The following is an 18,261-nucleotide window of genomic DNA, read 5'->3' on the forward strand; positions in this document are numbered from 1 at the left end:
TAGAATAAAGAATTCCAGAAATTCTGGAGTTCTTACTTGTGGGTTTGTTGTTTTGTTGCAGTATTACTGTTGACAAAGGAAATCAATTAATACACATATTATACAATTTGGTACAGAATATTGTAGAAAATGCTGTTGTGTTCTTCCTGATGCACCCTCACAGGTGGTACACAATTTATTCTGTAAAAGGGAGACGGGAAAGGAAGAATGGTGATGGAAGGAAAGAAGCAACTTCACTTTGCTTTTCAGAGAGCCTCTATTTAGCAAATGCCATTTCCTTGTAGCATCCTGGTGGGGAAGAGGTTCTGTTGGAACAAGCTGGTGCAGATGCAACTGAAAGCTTTGAAGATGTTGGCCACTCCCCTGATGCCAGGGAAATGCTAAAGCAGTACTACATTGGTGATGTCCATCCGGTAAGAATTGTCATAGAACTCAGACACTTATGCAGAGAAAACCACTGGACAGCCACTAACAGGATGAGAGAATGAATTATTTAGAGTAGAAATTCATTCAGCTATCTCCCATGCCAGGTTTTCTCCAGAATCAGCAAGCCATCCTGTGTAGCACATAGTATCTGAAAAGCCAAGGGAACTGGTTTTTGTCTTACTTTTATTGATTGAGTCTTGTATTATTGTAATTAATAATACCTGTTCCTTAAATCGTGGTTTGGTTATTCTTGCAGGTCTCTTGCTAAAGGTGTTTACTGTGGACTTGTGAGTCCTTTGTGCTTAGCATTCTAATAGGGGATCCTGATATGCTCAAGGGTGGAGCTGGGCCCCTTCTTCAGACCCTGAAATCTCTGAAGGATAGGAACTAACACATTGCTAGAGTTCATTTACATGCATCTTGAACATTGTTTTTTCTCTCTTTTTAAACAGAGTGACCTTAAGCCTAAAGGTGGTAACAAGGTAAGAAGTCATGCCTTTGTCTTGTGTGTTTCAAGTATTTCTAGTTGAGTAGAATTGCCTTTAAAAGTAATTTTAATAAGAGAAGTTAAAACTGGTTGGAGAGATGGCTCAGTGGTTAAGAACACTATTGTTCTTCCAGAGGACTGGGGTTCAATTCCCAGCACCTACATGGGAGCTCAAAATTATTTACAACTCCAGTTCCAGGGATCCAACATCCTCTTCCGGCTTCTGCTGATCCACGAATGACATTCATGTAGGCAGAACACCCATTCACATAAAATAAAAGCTAAAAAAAACCCAGAGTATGGTGATACATGCCTTTAATCCCAGCACCTCAGCCCAGGAAGAAGCATTGTCATCCTGTGTACGCTTTTGTATTGATACTCCAAAACATGTTTACTGTACTTCTGAAAGAAATTAGCTTATGAGTTGAGTTTGGGAAATTCTTACATAAAACAGATGATAAATATTCTGATTAAAATGTTTTTCTAGCTGGGCATGCTGGTACACACCTATAAGGCAGAGGCAGGCAGGTCTCTGTGAGTTTAGGCCAGCTTGATCTACAAAGTGAGTTCAAGACAGCCAGGGCTACACAGAGAAATTCTGTCTCGAAAACCAACCAACCAAACAAACTTTTTCTACAAGATTACAAAATATCTTTTTTTTATCTGTAATATAAGAGCCTTCCTTTCTGTTCCCATTTCCTCATATTAATTTTTAAAATCCTATATGTTCAAATTGTCCCAAGCCTTTCCCAGTTTACTCACTGATACAAAAGCTTTATTGTTTGAGTATTTGAAGACCTTAATGTGCTTGGCCTTGCTTATGTACAAAGAAGAAAGCATGAAAGCCTTCTCTATTTCCCACAAGCAAGTCTGTGTTACACACACACACACACATACACACACACATACACACGCACACACACACACTCACCCACCCACTCACCCACCCAGTGTTCTCTTCCTTGACTCTTACCCTTTAGAATGTAGTTCCATGTCCTCTGACTTGAAGGGTGTTTCCTAGCTCATCCTGGGCACAATAGAAGAGACTCCCCCTTCTTCTTTCTAGAGTCTTATTCTTCAGTGAGCCAGGAAATAATGAGCAGGTTTGACACAGCAATTTAGATTGGCCTGGGCACAAGAATTCTTTCAATTCAAGAGGTTGCTTGCTTGCCAGTGTCTGTCTTCTGTTGCCCTGAAATCCAGGGTGTGTATATAAATTATCTCTCCTGTCTTGCTCCTCTGCCACTCTGAACTGTTAAGTTACGAAAGGCAGATGAAAAGGTTCTTTAAATGTTTGTAAGCACTGGTGGTTGGTTTTGCCTTTCCCTCCTCATTCTTTACCCATTCTGAATCTTCTAGTGACAGTAAGGTAAAATTTGAGCTAATCATAGTCTTACCTAAACATGTCCAGAAAATGCCACCCTCAGAGTTTAACATTTCATTTAATGGATACTTTTCAATTTTTCAACCTAGGAGTCTTCACTCATTTTTCCACCAGTCATGAAAGCACTCTTTATGCTAAAACAATAGAAAAATATGTTTGCAGTTACAGTGTCTAGAAATCTGTCAGTTGTTTCTTGTTGCATATTTTCTTATTGCTAATACAGGAGGCAGGACATTTGTGGGGACTGGACAGCAGTTTTTTAGAAATTCTGTTTCTTACACAACCCAAATTGGGCTCCCCTGGGATGAACGTGAAAATACAAATCAAGTATTCATTTCCTGGGCTTCCACTATTCCTGTTCAGAGTCTCTGGAGTGGACCTGGGTTTGCATTTTGAACAGCCGAGGTGATAGGAAGGAAGCCAAGCACCACACTCTGTGCTGAATGATGTTCCTGCCATTGCAGGACATCCCAGGGACACTGAATTAGCTTCAGTGCAAGGATTGCCTGCCTTATAAGCCAAACAATTAGAGGTCGATCACCTGAAATAAAACCGAGGCCTTGGAATTTTTTTTTTTTTCTTTTTCCTGCAAAATCAGAAAAAAAGCCTCCTCAGCTCACCAAATAGTATGAAAGTTTAGAGCTGGGAATGTAGGATAGCCTGATCCTAGGTTGGCGAGGGACCGAAAGCCGTGCTTTCAAGCCTGTTTTTCTCCAGCTCCTTGTTCCCGAGGGACTTGTCTCCATCAGGAAGACTGTGGTTGTTGTTTGTTTCCAGTCAGGCTGTCTGTTACCCTTCAGGCAGATTAGGCCGAGAAAGCCTTTTGGAAAAATTTCAAGACTACCTACCAGGTTTTCATAGAATTATATTCCAAACTGATTTCTTTTCCAGGAAGAAATTCGTGATCCCTCAGGTTTATTTCTATGCTTGATGTTAGTCAAAAGGCTGAGAAGCAGTCTGGTTTCTCACAGAGGCTCTAATAGGCACTTCAATCCTAGGATGCAGGGATCTTTTTTCTTCACCAAGTAGGAGGGAAACTCATTTTATTAACCAGTTTCCTTTCCTGTGTTCAGGGTTTCTGAATCTGTAAAAAACGATTGATTGATTGATTGATTGATTGATTGATTTGAGTCAGGATTTCCCTGTGTAGTCCTGGCTGTCCTGGAGCTCACTCTGTAGACCAGACTGGCCTTGGACTCAGAGATCTTCTAGCTTCTGCTTCCCAAGTGCTGGGATCAAAGGCATGCGCCACTCCTGCCAGGCAAAAAAATGTTTTTTTTTAACCTTCATTAAGCACAGCCTTCCTGTTATGGGGTAGAGCTTTACATTTCATGCTCCTTTGACCTTTGTGTCACTTCCCTCCCACCTTCACACAGCCTCTACATTTGGCTTGTTGTTGGGGACAGGGACAAAACCAAACACTTAAATGTCTCTCTAGTAGTAGAAGTTAGTTTCCATTCCGACTTCTCTGTTTGCCTGCTAGCCTGGGTCTGCTGTATCTGCTGAGGATGACCTTGAACCTCTTGATCCTCCTGTCTTCACTTCTAGGTATGGGCCACCATGCCCAGTCCTTATTTCTCAGTTTTATTAGAAACAGCTTTTCATGTCACTTTTACTTTAGCACAAGCAAATAAGTGATAGTGTTCACCATTGCTTTATTGTAGCTCAGTAATAGCTTAGTCAATATCCTGGATATACTACATTATAAATTTTTTAAAGATTTGTAATTCAAATCTGACAACAGATATTTTTGTTTTTGAGACAGGGTCTCACTGTAGCCTTGGCTGGCCTGGAACTCAAAGAGATCTACATGCCTCTGCATCCTAAGTGCTGAAATAAAAGGTGTGCCATGACGCCTGGCTTTAGTCAGTAATGACTAGTTAGAATTAAAAATAATTTTGCTCTTTGAGGTATGGTGATGCCATATGATGAGACTCTTGTGTTCAAAAGTAAAAAATAATAAAAAGAGAATACATGGACTTGACAGTGGGGATAAGAGAATCAGTACTTCAAGACTTCTTAGCTACACCCTGGGCTACATAAGAACCTGTTCCTGTTTCAACCACCTAACTTGGAATGAGGCCTCATAGGGACAGTTAGTAACTGCTACTGACCAAGAACTTCTATCTGCTTATATCAGTGCTTCCTATAGTTTCAGACATTTATAGTCTTAGGAAATTGAGCATAAAAATGTCATGGCCTATCACTCTTGAAAAACAAAATGCTACCCTGTCTTGAAAAAAAAAAAAAAAAACAAAAGAAAAGAAAAAATGCTGAATGGGGTGTGGTAGCGCATGTTTTTAATCCGATCGATTGGGAGGCAGAGGCTAGCAGATCTCTGCTACATACAGAAATCCTGTCTCAAAAAACCAAAAAGAAAAGAAAAGTGCTGATTTCTGAGCAGTGTCACAGATTAATGTCTTCTTATGATGTTCTAGACAGAAACTGAGGCATGAGCCAGGAATGAATACCTTTCATGCTTTCCAATAGAATTGCTGAGTCACATTTAGGGTGAGGCTGGCCTCAGACTCTCCACATAGAAGATGATGACCTTGAACTTTTCATGCTCTTTTTACACCTCCCAAGTTCTGGGATCACTTGTGTGGGCAACCAAGCCTTGTTAAAATGGTGGTGATGAAACGCAGGGCTTCTACCAACTGAACTCTACCCCTAGGTTTTTGTTTTGTTTTCAATGATTTGTTATATGTATTATCACAGTGGGTTCTTTTTTTGTTGTTACTTTGAGACACTTTCTTAATATGAGTCAGATAGTAAGTTCTTAAGAGAATTTAGAAATTTGTATGAGGGAATGTTTCTTGTTTTGAAATTTTTTTTTGTCAACAGGGAAATACTTTTATATATAACTAGACTGACTACAGGGACATTTACTTTGTGAGATAGTAATTATTGAACTGTATTTTCATCCAGAAAAAGTATCTGGGACTGGAGAGATGGCTCAACAGTTCAGAGTGCGTGCAGCTCTTTCAGAGGCCTGAAGTTCAGTCCCCAGCATCCGTATTAGGTAGCTCACAACAGCCTGTACCTCCAGCCCCAAGGGACTCCATATCCTCTTTTAGCCTCCTAGGGCTTAATACACATACTCACACATATCCATAATATACTCATAGTCAACAGTAATAAAATAAAGTTTTTATTGAAAAAAAGGGGCCAGGTGGTAATGGCACACTACTTTAATCTCAGCACTAGGAAAGCAGACGCAGGTGATTCTCTGAGATTGAGGCCAGCCTGGTATACAGAGCAAGTTCCAGGACAGCCGGCACTACACCGAGAAGCTCTATCTCCAAAAGTGAAACAAAACAAAGCAAAAAAAAAAGAAAGAAAAAAGAAAATAACTCCGTACAGTGTAGGTAGGTCACTTTCTTAATTAGTGATTGATGGGGAAAGGCCCAGCCCATTGTGCGTGGTTCCATCCCAAGCTAATGGTCCTGGGTTCTATATGCAAGCAGGCTGTGCAAGCCATGTGGAACAAGCCAGTAAGAAACACCCCTTCATGGCCTCTGCGTCTGCTCCTGCCTCGAGGTTCCTGCCTTGTGTAAGTCCCTGCCCTCATTACTTTTGATGATGCACTGATGTATGGAACCGTGGGTGGGAATGAACCCTTTCCTCTTCAAGTTGGTTTTGGTCACGGTGTTTTATCACAGCTATAGTAACCCTAACTAAGACTCTTGGGTATATAATATTTCCTTTACTCTACAAATCCCATCTTTAGTATTACTCTTCATAAAAATCTATTTACTTGTTGATTTTATGAGTAATTGAACCTTTAATACCTTCTGTTTTAGAAATGAGTTTTGTTTTGTTTTAAATTTATTATTTATTTGTCTTTGAAACAGGGTCTTTCACTAAACTCAGAACTCACTGATTGGCTAGAATAGCTGGCCCACGAGCTCTGGAACTCCACTTCTCTCCTCATCCCCAGCTCCAGGGTTACAGACACACACCAACGTGTCTGGCTTTTATGTGGGTTCTGGGATCCAAACTTAGGTCCTCATGCAACAGGCATTTTATTGACTAAGCTTTAGCCTCAGCCCAGGAATCAGTTTGTTTTATTTTCTTTTGTTGTTGAGACAGAGTCTCATCTCCCAGGCTGGCCTTGGGCTCTTGATCCTCCTGCTTCTACCTCCCAACTGCTGGAATTACAGGTGTGTCACCATGCTCAGCTAAACAGTTAATTTTAATTATTAATAATATTGGGCTAAAATAATAGTACACTCAGAAATTATGTTGTTTGCAATATAGTCCTTGGAAAATAAAGAAGCCTGCTTATTGATTATGTGGTAGGGCTTGTGCTGGAAGAGCTTTGGATTTGATCTGATCTCTCATTACTAAATTTTTTGTGTTGCTGTTGCTACTTCCCATATGAAAGGTGTAGAGCACCAACATCTATGCGTGGACTTACTCAGCCACATGGGCCTGGACACCAAAAGGAATAAACTAAATTCATGTAGCCTGTAGACATGGAGATGAGGATTGTAAGAAGTGTGTGAGAAGGCAAAAAAGTTTTTTTCTTTTTAGTTTTATAAAATTGAGAAACAGTGTTGGGGTGGTGTTTTTGTGCACTGTGTCAAGGTTGTCTTTGTGTTATTCAAATAATGATGTCTGTACCAGCAGAGATCTGAGTACAGGCCAGACTTTGGTCATTATTCTTATGGATGCATCATATTGTGTAAGTACTTCCCTCCAAAACCCTTTGGTTGGTTTAGTAAGAGTTCTCTGTGTCATTTTTTGGGAGCTGACAGTCTGAAGAAAGTCCTGTTATAATCAGCACCCAGACGTTATAAAAAAATTGACCAACTAAACTAAACTAAACTTAGGTGGCTTCTTTCTAAACTGACTGAAGGACTTGACTGTCAGTAGATCTGCCTTAAATATCTCTTATTATTTCTGACTAAAAATGGGGCCACAGCTAAGCATTTACTTTACTGTCACTGTGCTGAAGGGAGCAGATGCTTTCTCTTCATGCCTCCAGTGCATTAGGCAAGTTCTTTTTCTCCTCCAGGAACAGATTGCTCTTAAAACAGGGGTACTTTACTGTACTTATTTAAAAACCAACCAACCAAGCAGCAACAACAAAAAACATGACATTTTACACTATTTCTTATTTGTTAGAAATAATTACTACCTCAGCATATCAGTCTTCCTCCTTACTTGTGAGGCAGTCCAAGGCTCACTGTACTTAGCACATATCACAACTTTGGTTGTAAAAAAAAAGTATAAAAGGTTTGACATGTAGACTCCATCTGTGTTTTCAGGCTTGAAGTATGTATTCATCTGCATGACAGTGTTTCTGGTTCACTCATGGCACTGTAAAGTAACAATCAATCTTAGAACAACTTGATCACTCCAAAAAGAAACCATTGACCTCTTAGCAGCCATACTCCATTTACTTCTGCGGCCCTTTTGCCCAGCCTGAGGCAACTGCTGATCTAGTTTCTGTTTCAACTCACTGTCCATATAAAGGGACTTATATAACAGGTGGTCTTTTGTGTCTGCCCTTTTTCAATTAGCATAGCATAATATTTTGAAGGTCATTCATGTTGTCACATACATCAGCAATTCATTGCTCTTTATTCCCCAGATTGTATTTATTTATGTTTATGTGTCTGTGTGTTTTGCTTGCTTGCATGTCAGTGTACCACATGCACACATGATGCTTGTGGAGGCCAAAACAGGGTCATTTCTGTAAGCCATGTAGCAGCAGTCTGCATATCCAGGAGTATTTGATAGCTGATAGGTAGTTTTGCAAGAGAGGACTTTAAAAAATGTTTTCAGGAAATCTGATCTTAGCTATGCTGGTGACAAGTCTGGTTAATAGGCCTGTCATTGTGACTCAAAATATTAGTCTATTTCAATAGAGTTTATCATTGACATTTTTACATGAAAAAAAATTAGGTCATTTCTATGTTCTCCTTAGTGATTCTTCACTAAAAAATATCAATGTGTTATTAGAAGGAAAAGATTCCAAGTCTAGCCTTTGCCTAGAAACTGTAGGCATCAAAATGCATGAAGAAGTATCTATTACTATCTACATTACTCTTTATCTGGATATCCAAGAAGACTTGCATGCACTATACTAATGTTTTCTTTTTGTTATTTTTGAACATGTGACTTCTTCAGGATCCTTCAGGAAGCAGTACATGCAAAAGGTTAGTATCTCCCTCATGGGCTTCTTTATACTCTACATAATGTCTGGCAAGAGGTTCTTTTTAAATATGGATCTCTTGAGGCTGGAGAGATGGCTCAGCAGTGAAGAGCACGGGCTGTTTTTCTAGCGGATCTGGGTTTGAGACCCAGAACCTACATGGTGGCTCACAACCATCTCTAACTTTAGCATGGGTGTGGGGAGTGTCTTATGCCCTCTTCTGGCCTCTGTGGACACTAGACATGCACATGGTAGACAAACATGTAGGCAAAATATATCCATAAAATTTGTTTGCTTATTTGTTTTGAGGCAGGGTTTCACTGTGCAACTCTGGTTGTCCTGGAACTTGCTCTGTAGACAGGCTGGCCACAAATGCAGAGATCCATCTACCTCTCTCTCCTGAGTGTTGGGATTGAAGACATGTGCCAGTACCGGCTAGCTATATACATAAAAAATTAAAAAAAAAAAAATCAAAGCAAATAATTCGTATGGAGATATGGGCAGCACTGATTGTTTTGGGAGAGAGGAGGGTATTAATTTTTTTGTTGTTAAGATTTATTTTTTAAATTATACAGTATTCTGCCTGCATGTGGGCCTGTGTGCCAGAAGAGGACACCAGATTTCATTATGGGTGGTTGTGAGCCACCATATGGTTGCTGGGAATTGAACTCAGGACCTTTAGAAGAATAGTCAGTGCTCTTAACTTCTGAGCTATGCCTCCAGCCTGGTATTAATTATTTTTAAAAAGAGGGTGTGAAGGTGAGAGGGAGACAGGGTGGAAGCCCTAGAGAGAGTTGGAGGAGGAGAATGATGGGAGGATAACATCAAAATATTATATGAAGGTATGGAATTTTCAGAGTCAGTGTTTTTAAAAGAATTATTATCTATTCAAAATACATAAAGAATTAAAAATATCTCAATACAGTATTACAAAGATTTGCATTTAAGTAGTTTACACAAAAATAAGCATGTGGCAAAAGGCTTAATGTCATTATTATTAAAAACTCATAGGTCTATTTTACACCTGGGTGGACAAACCTACAACTTCACCAAGACTCTCAGCCCTCCTCTGGAGTGTTAATGGGAACATTGACTCTGAGAACATTTTGGCAGTCTCTAGTAAAATCTACAGTATGAATAACTTTTGACTTAACAATTCCATTTCTTTTTTTATGTTAATTACAGTTTATTCACTTTGTATCCAGCTGTAGCCCCTCCCTCATCTCTTCCCATTCCCACCCTCCCTCCTCATCTCCCATTCCTCTCTCCAAGTCTACTGATAGAGGAGGTCTTCTTCCCCTTTCATCTGACCCTAGTTTATCTGGTCTCATCAGGACTGGCTGCATTGTCTTCCTCTGTGGCTTGTCAAGGCTGCTCCTCCCTCAGAGGAGGGAGGTGGTCAAAGAGGCCGCCACTGAGTTCAGCAATTCCTTTTCTATGGGACCTGTAATAGAAACCTGTCACAGACCAGGGCACAGTGTGCCTGCTTTGTGTTCCCAGTTACTGGGAAGGATCGCGTGATCCAACAGTTTTGAGACCAACCTTGGCAACATCATAAGATTATTGCTTAAAAGTAAGGTACAAGGAAACAGATACAAATGTTTATACCTGGGGCTGGGAGATGGCGCAGTGGTGAAGAACACTGGCCGTTCTTGCAGAGGACCCAGGTTTGCTTCTGGCACCTGCATGACAGTTAACAACCAGCTGTAACTACAGTTTTAGGGATCTTACACCTTCTGACCTTTGAGAGCACCAGACACATGTGGTGCACATACACACATTTAGGCAAAACACCTGTACATAAACTAAATAAACTGTAAAAAATTAATTTTTTCAAGTGTGGTGACACATACCTTAATCCCAGAAGTTGGGAGGCAGAGGCAGGTGGATATGTGTTAGTTCAATATCAGCATGGGCTACAGAGTGAGCTCCAGGCCAGCCAGCCCTATATAGTGAGACCCTGTCTCAAAACAACACAACAACAAAAAAGAAGTTTAAGCTAAGTGTGGTGGCTTGTGCCTTTAATCCCAGCACTTGCAGAGGCAGAGACAGGCAGATTGTTGTGAGTTCAAGGCTATGCAGAGAAACCCTGCCTCAACACCAATAAACAAACAAATAAATGTTTATAGCAACATTATTTAAGACATTCAAACATTGAAAATTTTCAAATATTTACTCAGTAATGAGTTCTAGTATAGTCATATGGTAAAATGTTACTAATAAAAATTTAACAAATCACAATTATTTGCAATTACCTGGGTAAATCTCCAAGAAGAAAATGCTGTCTCTGACACAAAGTTATTGGTGTTATTGGTGCTCAGTTTCGTTGAGTCCAGTGGAAATGCAATTCCTGTTTGTCTTCACAGTGGCACTTAAACAATAGCAAAAGTAAGGTGAGGGTTGGTGGCAACTGTCCTCTGCACTTCTGTGTATACTGTGCTAAGTATGTTAAGGCAAAGAATGTTTTTAATAACAGTCTTCACTGGAGCCGGGTGCAGTGGTGCATGGCTGGAATCCCAGCACTCTGGAAGGCACAGGCAGGCAGATCTTTTTGAGTTCGAGGCCAGCCTGGTCTACAAAGTGAGTCTAGGATAGCCAGGGCTACACAGAGAAACCCTGTCTCAAAAACAAAACAAACAAACACAACCCCCCCCCCCCCCAAAACAGTCTCAGCTGGTTTTATTGGCTTGGAACTTTTCTCATTCGAAGACTAGATATGTCTTAAGTAGAGGGCAGCCGGATCATTTGGGTCATAAGAAGCCTGTAGTCTAAGCTGGGCAGGGCTAAGAAGCTCCATTAGGGAATTGTTCTCAGGCCTGGAGAGACGGCTCGGCAGATAGGAGAAGAGCACCAGGTTCCGTTCCCAGCACCCTCATGGTAGCTCATAACTGTGTAACTCCAAAATCTGACACCCTCTCACAGGTACACATGCAGACAAAACACCAATGCAATAAAATAAAAATAAGTAAATTATTAAAAATAAAAGAATTGTTTTAAGGGGGCTGGAGAGACGCCTTAGCAGTTAAGGGCACTCACTGGTCTTCTAGAGGACCCAGGTTTAGTACCCAGGGCCTCCAGGGCAGCTCACAATCATCTGTAATTCAGTTCTAGAGTATGTGACCCCTTTTATTGTCTTCTCGGTCAAAAGGCATGCAAGTGTGTACAGACATACAGACCAAGCACTCATACACATTAAAAATTATTTTAAGTTTTTTTAAATATATATTTAAAGTAAACTTATGCTATAATTTGGTGGCCTTTTCTAATGACTCACTGTAGCTCCCAAATAATGATACAGAGACCTATTAGATTTATTCAACAAGCTTTAAAGCATTAGAGGTGGGCAGATAATTATCTATTCTAACCCATCTATTTTCCAGCCATGTGCCCTGAATTACTTGCCATATGGGTCTTGCCTGGGCTGCTTCTGTTCCATCAGGTCAGCCTTTATGGCGAGCTCCTTGTGGCCATGTCCTTTCTCTCCCTCTACCTAAGACCCCTCAACTTCAAATGGAAATCCACCCTCCCTGTCCTTTCTGCCCGGTCATTGTTTCTAGTTTCTTTATTATCTAATCAGAGATGATTGGGGAGCAGTGTTTATCAGCGTTGATATAGGACACTTTTCATAGAAATGACAATGCCCTGTTACTTGTTTACTCTTATTTCCAATGTCCATCCCATTTGTCTTTCTAAGTGAAGATTGATCATCTTACCCCAGGTCCTCTTTCTTGTTTATCTTCTTTAGGTGTACACATTTTAGTATGTTTATCCTATCTGATAGGTCTAGTACCCACTTATAAGTGAGTATATAATATGTGTGTCTTTCTGCTCCTGGGCTACCTCACTCAGGATGATCTTTTCTAGATCCCACCATTTGCCTGCAAAGTTCATGATTTCCTTGTTTTTAATTGCTGAGTAGTATTCCATTGGGTAAAAGTACCACAATTTCTGTATCCATGTATGTTTGTTGTTGTTCTGGTTTTTTTTGTTTGCTTGCTTTCTTGACAGCATCTTGATCATACTTGATGCTAGGCTGGCACTTACAGTGTAGCCCAGGATAGCCTTTAGGTTACAGCAGTTCTTCTGCCTCAGCCACCAGAGTGCTGGGTTTGAGGGCATGCACCGCTGTGTCCAGCTTGTTGTATGTTTTGATAGCTTACTATGCATTCTGTTTTTGTTGTGTTTGGTGCTCAGGTTCAAAGTCAGGGCCTTGTGCATGGTAGATGAGCACTGTGCCACTAAGCCACATCCTTTTTGTTTGTTGGAGACAAGGTGTCACTGTATGGTCTTGAACTCGCAGAGATTTGCTCGCTTTTGCCTCCAGAATGCTGAGATTAAAGGCATACGAAACCTTGCCCTGCAAGTTAGATCCTTTTTTTAAAAAAAAAAAAAAAAAAAAAAACACCCCTTTTAAGGGGTGGGGGTGGGGCTTTAGGGTCCTGCAAGATAGCTCAACAAGTAAAGACACCTGCCAAGTCTGATGACTCAAGTTCCCACGTGGTAGAAGGAGAGAACCAGCTCCTACATGTTACCTTTTGACCGCCAAATGTACATCATGCCATGCCGGGACACATGTGTGCACATACACAATTAAATGTGGAGTTGGCTTTTTTCCTTTCAAATACTGTGTGGTAAAGCACTTAATGAAGAGAAAATCAGTATAAATCAAGACCCTGTTTCATGAGTATTAAAACATGGGTGCTGAAAAACATTCAATTATTTGGACAAAGTATTAACTTTAATTGCCTTTTCTTCCTTCTTTTCTAGTTGCTGGGCTTATTGGATTGTCCCCATCGTGGGGGCTATCCTTATAGGTTTCCTGTATCGTCACTTCACGACCGACAGCAGATCCTCCTGAGAAGAGCATGCTGAAGTGTGGGAGCACATGCTCCTGGGAATGAGAAGGAGAGACTTGTTTTGGAGGCTGCAGCTGTGCATCCTCCTTGAATCCTGCCAGTTTGTTTGTTTGTTTTTTCTTGGAGCCACGGTGGTGACCAGGTATCTGTCTTCCTTCAATATAGAGCCAGAGTCCTTCATCAGCCAGAGACTGATGCTCAAAGCACCTGCTCACACTGTGCCCTTGCCAGGGTTTCTCCTCTCTGGTCTTCATTGTTCTCTTCATTTCAAGAGTTTATGCCAATGATTTAGAGTTCCTGTGTTGTAGTGAAATGGCCTTTTGGGGACAATATATGATTTCTGATATTTTGAATTCACATTAGACATATTTAAAATAGCAGTCTAGTTTTGAATTTTTTCCCTTTTTTTAAATTAAATTTTTAAATTCTGATTTAATCTTGTCATTTAACATAAGGGATTTAATTCATGAAGTTAAGATATGTATCTCTTATTTAAAACACAGTTGCCAAATGATCTTATTTGTGATTATTACAAGTAAAGAGGCCAGCAAGATGGCTCATTGGGTAAAAGCAATTGCCTGACAACTTGAGTTTGATTCCCTGGACCCACATGGTAGAAGGAGAGAACCAATTCCCAAAAATTGTCCTCTGACCTCCACATGTGTGCTGTGGCCGTTGTGTACACACACACACATACACACACACACACACACACCAGTTGTAATTTTTAAAAATATATAAAGAAGAACTATGTGGTTGTCTTCCTCCCAGATAATGCAGCTATCCCTCCTATCCCTAAGTCCATCATCTTCTTCCCCAAGAGTATTTCACAAAACTGCTTCGCTTTGATTTCTTAGAGGCAGTAGAGGCAAAGAAGGGCCAATCCAGAATGATCTCTTTTAAAAAGAGAACCAAACACTATTTACAGGACAGCAGTTTAAGATGTTAGCAACGTGCAGCCTCTGGTCTGACAGAAGTCTCTATCCATCTTCCACCCTGGCTGTCTGTGGTGAAAGATAAGTGTGTGATTGTCCATGGAGTTTCACGGAATTGTATTATGTTCACAGGGCTCACAGAAGCTTCTTGCTGCTTTTCTGTTCTCTGATTAGCAAAGTTGTGATGCCCTGTTTTTAAAGGAGACTCAAGTTTGAACTCACGTTTATCTCAGTTAAACAGCTTACATGTAAATGTAATTGGCAGGCATGTCATTTTAGATTCAGACCATGCTGAGACTTCTCTTTTTTCAACTGTGTTCTACCTTCTTGGCTCCAACTTGGTGATTTTGTCCTACTTTTCTACTGAGGATAATAATGATAAATCTGGAAGCTTCTTCCCTCCTTGGATATGTATTTTATTGGAAAGTAGGTAATCACTTAAAATTATTGTTGCTCATTGGTCCAGGCATTTTTCTGGCGCCCTGAATTATTTTTTTGGCTTGGGGTACCCGACAGTACCCTAGGTGTTTTTTAGTTATCTATGGTTTTTTTTTTTTTTTTTTACATGGTTTGTTCATTACCAGTCTGCTCCTGGGCTGCTGTCATATCCAACAGGAAGTCACTGAATTCCAGAAGGACCAGAGATTTTGGAAAGTATCCTCCTGCCTCCCAGCTTGCCAGGGGCTTGACAGGACAGGAAACTGCACAGTAAACCAGTTTGCCCCAGCAAACTATTTAAGAAAAAGTTCAGCCCAGGACTTGTATCCTGTGATTTAAAAGTTGAATGAATTCAGAATTCATCAAAACAACGTTAGCTTTTTCCTTGCGTACTTGCATATGATATCTTAGAGTAATTTCTAGGTGACTTTTATATCAGGGATGCAGACTTAATCAAACTTTTATCTTTAAAAATGTCTGTAATATTGTGTAGTGGATTGGAAGAGTAGTTAATACACCTTCACAGAAGCTTGGAAGGTTTGTGTGCAGGGAGGTTTGGGACCCACTTGCGGTGATAGCCAAGCTCCATGGAGTATGCCGGGTGGAGGGGAAGAACAGGCACATTGCAGTGCCGGGAGGGAACAGTCAAGCTGACACCTGAAGACAACCTGGATTAGTTGGGAATGTATGTTGGCAATATCTTCATTTCCAGTGAAAAACATCTGGCTTATGGGAAGTGTTAAAGAAATGTATTTTTGGCTGGGCATGGTGGTGCACACCTGTAATCCCAGTTCTGGGGAGGCAGAGGCAGGAAGATCTCTGAGCTGAGGTCTGGTCTACATAGCAAGTTCCAGGACAGTCAGCACTACATAGAAGGACCCTGTCTCAACCATATCCTACCCCAATAAAAGAACTGTATTTTTAAGTGAAATTGGTGTTTTGGTATTCCTACAGTAAATATCAATACAAAAGGCTTATTTTTCTTCACATCTGTGTTCTTTTCCTGCTTATATTCTTACAGCTGAGCTTTTTTTTTTTTTTTTTTTAAACTGAGAGCCAGAAGGAAAATATTTTCATACTTTCTTCTTTACCATCCATGAAATTCATCTAATACCCAGGGCTTCTTTTGAATTACTGATAATGTGATGTCATTTTGTATTATAAAAAATGCTGCTGCTCCTTTTTTTATTTTTATTTTTTAATCTTTAATCCCAGCATTTGGGAGGCAGAAGCAGACAGTTTTCTTGAGTTCTACGCCAGCCTATTCTACATAGCAAGCTCCAGGCCAGCCAGGGCTACATAATGAGACTGCCTCAAAATAAAACAAAACCCTAAAAACCTTTTAGGTCTAGTTGTTGTAATTCTATTGCCTATATAAACAAGAGGTATGTCTTAGGTGAGAGTTTGTCTAGGCTTTTCTTAAACAACAAAGCAATACAGCATTTGTACCAAATGCATTAAAAACAAAACAAAACAAAACACTAAACTTGTCAAAGAAGCCTTGACATTTCAGGGTCATGAAGACCATCACTAAGACCATGGGGAGCCAGTTCCTGTTGGCTGACAGTATCCCCTGACCTGTGGAATATTTGGCTGTTTATTCTTGAGGTGGCCAGCTGTTAACCATACACCATACAGGTAACAACTGGTGAACACAAAAGAGAGAAATTCTTGCTACCAAGATACAGGCTGTTAATACCCATTCTCTAACAGTTTCTACCTGGCCCTGGGAGCTGGTTTTCATTTCCAAGTGATGTGCACATTTGTAAAGAAAGCAACAGGACAGAGTGTATGGACTGTGTTTATATCTCCTTGTGTGATTACTTATGAAGAGGCAAGTCTGTCCAAATCGATCATTTGAGCTGGCTCAGCAGCTGCCATCGGGGCTTATGTTCATTTAGCGCTGATGGGGCCCAGTGAAAAGTGCTTTTACAAGCCAGATGTGTCAATCACATACGGTATTTGTGCTTCTGTCTTTGGTGATGCCTGTCTGGCTGAAGTCCACCTGAGGTGTCTGAAGCACAGCATAAATGTTCTTTGCCTCTTCCCCTAGGGGGAGTGCATTCAGACATGTCATGTCTCAACAAGAACGAAGGTTCTGGGGCTGTGCTTGCTATTGAGTTGCCACATACCCCAAAGGTAACAGAAGGCTCCATCATATTTGGCCAGCTCTGGAGTCTGTGGGGGTCCTCTAGAAGGGGAGACTTTGAAGATGTGCCAGCCACCTGCCTTTATGCCCAGTGTCTTACTCATGATTGTCAGCGGCCTCTCCTTGCCCACGCCTATATCAGCTGCTTGGGCAGAACATCATTTCAGTTATTTAACTCGCTTTTTACTGCACCCTGGACTGTGAGTGACTAATATTAACATTCCTTTTGTGTATTCAACGATGGAGTTTGTTTACCTATTTGATTTCAGCTTATTTTGAACAAAGATCTTTGTCTCTTTCTACTGGAATGTGCACACTGTGAATGTTTGTTAGAACTACACAATAAAGATACTGTTTTCCTTTTTTTTTTTTTTTGTCCTGACTACAGTTGCTTTTAAAAAAATTTTTTTTTTTTTTTTAATGTTGGTGCTATACTTTTCAGATGTTCTGGATGAAAACAGGCTACACAAAGTTCCTCTGTACTTCTGCTAACATTTTGTTTAGCCTAAGTTAGTGTATGCAATGGCTCTTTCCTTGTTCAAAGTGGATTTCTCAGCTGATAGTTGGTGAGATACAGCCATCCAGGTTTTGTCATGTTAAGCGATGTGAAGTAGGAACCAGAAAACAGTTTGGAGTTCTATTTCTACCGGTAAAGAAAAGCCAGCATGAGGTAATGTTTTATTGTCTATGGTGCTAGGCCTCAAATGATTGTTTTTCTTGGAATTAGCTAAACTGTTGGGGAAATTTAAACATAGAGGTTGAGGTTCCAGTGATTGTGTGAAGCAAGGGAAATAGGCCATTTTATAATTAACTCTATCGCATGCTGATAACCTTCTAGCGCGACTAGCATTAGGTCAGAGTAGATCACACATTAGGACCAGGTGATTCCCCTACCACAGGATTAGTGTCAGGAAGGGATAGCCCCATACTTAGTGCCAGCATTGGAATCTAATGTTTAATCTCTGCTGCTAATAGGAATTATCAGGGCACTCTTCCTGCTGTTTGGTAGTTGCATGACAAATCTGGCTTGATTCATAATAATCTGAGCAGGCCGTGACTCCATTTTCAAAAATTTAGGGTAAGAAAACCCCACATAATTTACTAAAGTCTGATCATGGGTAGCACATATCTGACAGCATTTATCTAGATGTATGTCTGATCTGTGCATTTCAAAGCTTGCTCAGCTGAGTCACTTGTATGCATTTTGAGAATTTAATTCTTGACTCGAGAGAGAGAGCTCAGAAGTTAAGAGAACTGTCTGCTTTTCCAAAGGACCTGGTTCAAGTCTCAATACCCACATGACCACTAAAACTCTAACATCCTCTTTAGCCTCTATGGTCTCTGTTCATATGTGACGCACAGACATACATGCAGGCAAAACAGCCATACCCATAAGGATTAAAAAACAAACAATTCTTTCATA

At 40.4% G+C, this 18,261-nt stretch overlaps 1 protein-coding gene across 1 annotated transcript in view; it reads left to right on the forward strand.

Annotated features, from left to right (window-relative positions):
• LOC129686787 (cytochrome b5 type B) overlaps positions 1-17,203 on the forward strand; it is a 32,763-nt gene extending 15,560 nt beyond the window's left edge. The window contains exons 2-5 of the mRNA XM_055620865.1: positions 285-413; positions 879-908; positions 8,436-8,464; positions 13,228-17,203. Coding sequence (XP_055476840.1) covers positions 285-413; positions 879-908; positions 8,436-8,464; positions 13,228-13,318 — 279 coding nt within the window. The 3' untranslated portion in view covers positions 13,319-17,203. The remainder of the gene's footprint in view (positions 1-284; positions 414-878; positions 909-8,435; positions 8,465-13,227) is intronic.
• Positions 17,204-18,261: the final 1,058 nt, after the last annotated feature.

Source organism: Psammomys obesus, unplaced genomic scaffold (assembly GCF_907164565.1).
Source record: "Psammomys obesus unplaced genomic scaffold, mPsaObe1.curated_primary_1811, whole genome shotgun sequence".
In the NCBI taxonomy this organism is placed as follows: domain Eukaryota; kingdom Metazoa; phylum Chordata; class Mammalia; order Rodentia; family Muridae; genus Psammomys; species Psammomys obesus.